Source organism: Anoplophora glabripennis, unplaced genomic scaffold (genome assembly GCF_000390285.2).
Source record: "Anoplophora glabripennis isolate ALB-LARVAE unplaced genomic scaffold, Agla_2.0 scaffold317, whole genome shotgun sequence".
NCBI classification, from domain to species: Eukaryota; Metazoa; Arthropoda; class Insecta; order Coleoptera; family Cerambycidae; genus Anoplophora; species Anoplophora glabripennis.
Window position 1 is genome coordinate 514,835 of NW_019416468.1, and position 5,646 is coordinate 520,480.

General features: G+C 34.0%; 1 protein-coding gene across 1 annotated transcript in view; it reads left to right on the forward strand.

The window, feature by feature from the left end:
- The window catches only part of LOC108906985 (lysosomal acid phosphatase), a 13,962-nt gene extending 12,766 nt beyond the window's left edge, over positions 1-1,196 (forward strand). Inside the window, exon 5 of the mRNA XM_023454622.1 lies at positions 1,084-1,196. Within this exon, the coding sequence (XP_023310390.1) occupies positions 1,084-1,124 (41 nt within the window). The 3' untranslated portion in view covers positions 1,125-1,196. The remainder of the gene's footprint in view (positions 1-1,083) is intronic.
- The last annotated feature ends 4,450 nt before the right edge of the window (positions 1,197-5,646 follow it).

Genomic DNA, 5,646 nt, shown 5'->3' on the forward strand with positions numbered 1-5,646 from the left:
TATACAGGGTCGGAAAGTCCCCATGGTTCATCGGCCGTTACGTGAGAGCGATAAAGAGTAATAGAAATCCGTGCGATAGAGAAAGATGGATATAATAAAGGCCTCTCATAGTCAACGCCCATTTCGCCTTTCCACAAGTAAGAAGTGGATCTTATTTGTGGAAAGGCGAAACGGGCGGTGACTATGAGAGGCCTTCATTATATCCATCCTTCTCTATCGCATGGATTTCTATGGCTTACTTTATCGCTCTCACGTAACTTCAGACAGACCATCGGTACTTTCCTACCCTGTATATTAGACATTATCGAGAAATGAAAATCGAAAAGGATAATCTAGAAAAACGCTTTAAAAAATTTTTGACTATTTTCAGTCATTTTTGGTCACCTGGAATTAATAAAATCGTTATCACTCTTTTTTACGATGAAAGTACATCTCTCAAGGAAAAATGAGCGCTGATTCGTTTCTATACGAGTATGCGTCGAGCAAGAAGAGCCGATTTTCGAGATGACCTTTTTTTTCGAAAAATCGAAAAATTTTAAATATTTTTTTAATTTAAAAAAAGTCACTTTTTTGCATGCCGAGGGCTACACTTACAGCAAGTAACAAGTTTCACAACCTTGATTTGCAAGAGATACAGCAGAAACAAAAAAGTCAATTTTTGACGGTTTTCTCGATATACCTCGAAAAGTAATATAGTAATATTTAAAAATACGAATCGATAGGTTTTTTTAATACCTACAACTTTCACCTTTAACATTTTTCGATTGGAGTTCTAGTTTTTTTTATTAGCGAAAAACCGCTGTTTTGACTTTTATGAATTTTTTAGGTTAACTTCACCGTTTATGTGCCACAGGAAAAAATACTATCTTTCTTAGGATTTTTTTCCTGTATCAACGAATTTTTTGTTTCCAGGTTGTAATTTTTGTAAGCTCTTCTACTTATTGATTGGAGAATAACTCTGATGTTTTATAAAATTTTCTCCTTTGTTAGTTAATAGACCAACATAGTAATGTACAGAAAAATTGGAATAGTTAACAAAACGAAGTGTTAATTGATATACAAGATAATAATGTAACTTTTTAGATGATGACGATGATCTTGATGTTGAGGAAGATGACGACTAAATTTCGCCATTTGGGGATCAGGTTGTTGGTTCATTTTTAAAATTAAAAAGAAAATAAATACTATTAAGCCTGCTTTTATTGTTATTTTATCCCTGGGTGACCACCCCAACGACTCCCCCCCTGCCCGCTAACCTTTTCTGTTTCAGAGACAGCCAGGATCAAGAAACGAAGACAACGACACACACACACACATACACACCCCCCATACCCTCCTTACCCCTCCCCTCCCGCGCTGTGCTAAGGGCCACCTTAGCAAAGCGCGTCCCAGGCTGCATAGCCGCACTACCCTACCCAACCATACCACACATAAACATGACACTACCCCCGGGGTTTACACAGACGAGCCGGCGAAGCAAGAAGAGCGCCAGAAGAAAGGGCCCTAGCCGGCGGGGCCCAGCCAGGACAAAAGGAGGTCCCACAAAGCGCCTACACCGGCCGCATTTGCGGTCGGGGTAGACGACGGATGGGGCCCTCCTACGAAGGCTGTCCAGGCCTACACGAGATGAGGCAGGATAAAGAGGGATAATCCCCCTCGATCCCAAATTATTGAGGCCAATTTCTAGCCATGGAATAATGGCGCGTGTTATTTTATCCCTACTCAGCTGGTTTTCCGGCAACAGATTAATATGAGGGTTGCTTTTTGAAATATGTACATCTGATTCTTTTAAACATTATCAGCGTTGTAAAATATTTCAAAACACGTAGCGTGGGACGGTCACACAAAGCAAATTCCTTTCTTAATTATTGCCACGCTTTATTAATAAAAAAGAAAGGTAGTGGTGTTTAATATTAAATTTTGATAATAAACTTGTTTACAAACTCCTGAAATTGCTACAAAAAGTGTAACAACCATATCACTTTCTATTAATCACCACTTTTTTTAGACGCCTGTGATTTTGTCACGTTCTCCGGTTGCTAAATGTGATGTAATTTATGACCAGCCGCACGTAAATTCCTGTTTCCCTAATACCGTACCTTAGTGCATTGGAATATCTTGATGATAAAAGATGATGAATACAAGATGTCGTCATAGTAAATAATCGAATGTTTACTGGTTTTTACGCGTTTTTATAATAACACTTTACAGAGGCAAAAAAGAACAGGAATATTAATAGGGTAAATGTGGAATAAACAACGACTTCGTGCGCTATATGCAGCAACTAGCATTTAATTATACCAGCAATATCTAGCAAACGGCCAGTGATAAATAATTATCCAAAACAAAAATTAAAAATATATCTAAGTATTATTGATACAAAAACTCATTAATTTTTCCCAAAATATTGACCATTTGGAACAGAGAAACGGTTGGATGGATCAACTTGCCTATTTACAGGCTTATTATTGAGATATAAAAAATTTTTCTTGATATAGGTCTTTTCATCAATAACACCACCACACAAAAAAATGTTGTCTGAAATGTACATGCGACATATGATTTCCGATGTATTTTCGCCCGCTGAACACGAATCCGGAGTCAGAATTGCTCCATCACCCTTCAATTTTCAGCAAAACGCTGAAGAATCTTCTGAAAAATGAAAATTTTCCTTTTTCAGAACTTTAGCGTTTCTGACTCCGGATTCGTGTTCAGCGGGCGAAAATATATCGAAAATCATATGTCGCATGTACATTTCACTTTTTTTGTGTGGTGGTGTAATTGTAGCGGCAGATTTTCTAAAAATTGTCATTTTTTCGCACTTCTTTCAAATTAATGCCATATAAATAAACTAATTAACTTTTCAAAACTGCCCTTGAATTTACTCTGTAATAATTTGTTGTTGAGATGTCGATGATTAAAGACAAAAGTGTGATTTTTCATTCAATATCTCGGTAACAAATAGTTGTATTGTACCGAGACCTTTCAAAATCAAAATCCAAATTGAAACAGACCACTACATTGAATCAGTACAAAAAAATCTTCCCGATTTCGTGGACAGTCCAAAAAAAATTTGAATTTCTTTTTCTCGAGATATTTCTTTTGATTCCTTGATAATCATAGCTCAAAAAAATTCGTAATCTTCTACTTAGAGACTTCAATCTTACGGTTTTTTTTTATCTCGACACCGCGATTTTTCACTGAGGTACACCCTTTCAAAAATCACAAAAAAAAATATGAAATATAAACCCGATATTACCAGAATATTAATTGTTTATATCTATTTGTTGTAGAGGGCTAGGTGGGACTTGAAAAAAAATGACCAAAAACTGGACTGTCCCGCGAAAATCAGGATAGTTGGCAAGCCTTTTAAATTTATGCAAGTAAAATTCTGACCTTGTTAATTTACAGGGTGTTGACTAAAGAGTGGGCCATACTGTAAGCTATGCTTCCTATAATAATCTTGCTTCCTGTCCAAAACTTACTGAAACTTACGTGATCTTTTAGCGAGAATAAATTTTTGTGAATTCGTGTTAAATAAAAAAAGACAGGATTTTTAAGTAAAATTCTATTCACTAATGAAGTAACATTTGCAGGAAGAGGAATTTTCAACTATAAAAATTGTCACACATGGTCCGAGGAAAATCCAAACTGTACGAGTGTGTCTCATTTTCAGCACGAATTTAAATTAAATGTTTGGTTCGGTATAATCGAAGATCATCTTTTGAACTTTCAGCAACATTGAATTCTCATGATTACTTAAACTTCCTCCAGCATAACTTATTCAATCTGCTAATAGTCCAGGCGGTATCTGTTTCGGGTTGGATAAAACACATATGATCGGAGTTTTTTGCTTTAACGGCCTCTAAATAACATCAGAAATGATAATTTTTCTATGCAAATAAAAAAAAACGTGGGCTCAATTGTTATTGCAAAAAAGTATTAAAAAATAGTAAAAAAAAATAATTTTTTTCTTGGATTTCTCGTTGACAACTTAGCAACTATTCATTTTAGACAAAAATGAAACAGGAAAAAAATTTGTAATTAAATTTTGAACAAGATAGAGTTAGTTGCAATTCGAAAAAATAATTATTGTTGTTGCAAACATCGGAAAAATTAATTAAAATATTGCAAAAGATGCTAGTTTATTTGTCAATTTTTTTCAGACACTTGAATAATACCTAGGATCTTCATACTTTTCCCAATTAAACTTCTTAGTGTATAAAATTATCACACCAAATTTCATCCAATTCGGTTCGATAGTTTTTACATAATAATTATTTGTTCTTTTTTTAATTAAAAAAAAATTCAAAATCAAATTCTAAAAATCTAGTCTTTGAATACTTGAAAATTTCACCACAAAAACAAGAGCTCTCAAGCTTTAAAATGGTTTTTGAAAAATTCAAATCGGACGATTAGGTGAGCCGTGGTGATTGTTTAAACATTTTCGCAATTTTCACGCTTATAAACAATTGCAATAATTTAATGTTTTTTTCAATTTTTTTTTTATTTTAAAATATGGTTTGAAAGTACTCGGAAAGACGAATATTTTAATTAAAAAAAAATAATTAAATAATTATTATGTAAAAACTATCGAATCGAATTGGATGAAAGTATGAAGATCCTAGGTACTATTCAAGTGTCTGAAAAAAATTGACAAATAAACTAGCATTATTTGCAATTTTTTCAATGATTTTTCCGATTTTTGCAACAACAATAATTATTTTTTCGAATTGCAACTAACTCATCTTGTTCAATATTTAATTACAAAACTTTTTTTCCTCTTCCATTTTTGTCTAAAACGAATAGTTGCTAAGTTGTCGACGAGAAATCGAAGATAAAAATAAATTTTTTTGCTATTTTTTTATACTTTTTTGCAATAACAATTAAGCCCACATTTTTTTTTATTTGCATAAAAAAATTAACATATCTGATGTAATTTAGAAGCCATTAAAGCAAAAATCTCCGATCATATGCGTTTTACCCAAGTATACCCTTTTTAAAACAGATACCGCCTGGACTATAAATGTTATTCATTTAAATATTAGAGCTAGATTGGGTACTTACAGAATGGCACCCCTTTCATTCTACTTTAGCAGTAAGAAATTATTTAAATAACTTGTTTCCCCATCAGCGAACGGGACGAGGGAGTGAACATCCATGGCCTCCACAAAGTCCAAATTTTAATCCTCTGGATTTCTATTTAATACGGGGATATATCAAAACTCTGGTTCATTCTGGCCCTACTGTTAATATAGTCTTTCCGATCTCAATTGAAGAACCAAGAGGTTGGCAGTATGTACCAGGTTCGGTCTGACATATTTCAAAAACTTGTTCCCATATTTATTTAGCCATACCCGTATACAGGTTTGGTCGAACTAAACGTGGAAATGGTAGACATGTATACACCCAGTTGAAAAATGCGCGCGCAGACAAACGGCGTGTAACAGAGCCGCACTGACCGACTGGGCAATAAATCTTAGTTGTTGACAAGTGCTTGACAAATTGCCTAGTGCAAAATGCGGAATTTGGTGTGATTCAGGTAATCTTAATTTATTATAGGCACCTTCTATTAATCATTCATATTACAATTGTGAAATGCAGAAATAAGAGGGACATTTTGTTTACTAATATTATTAAAACATG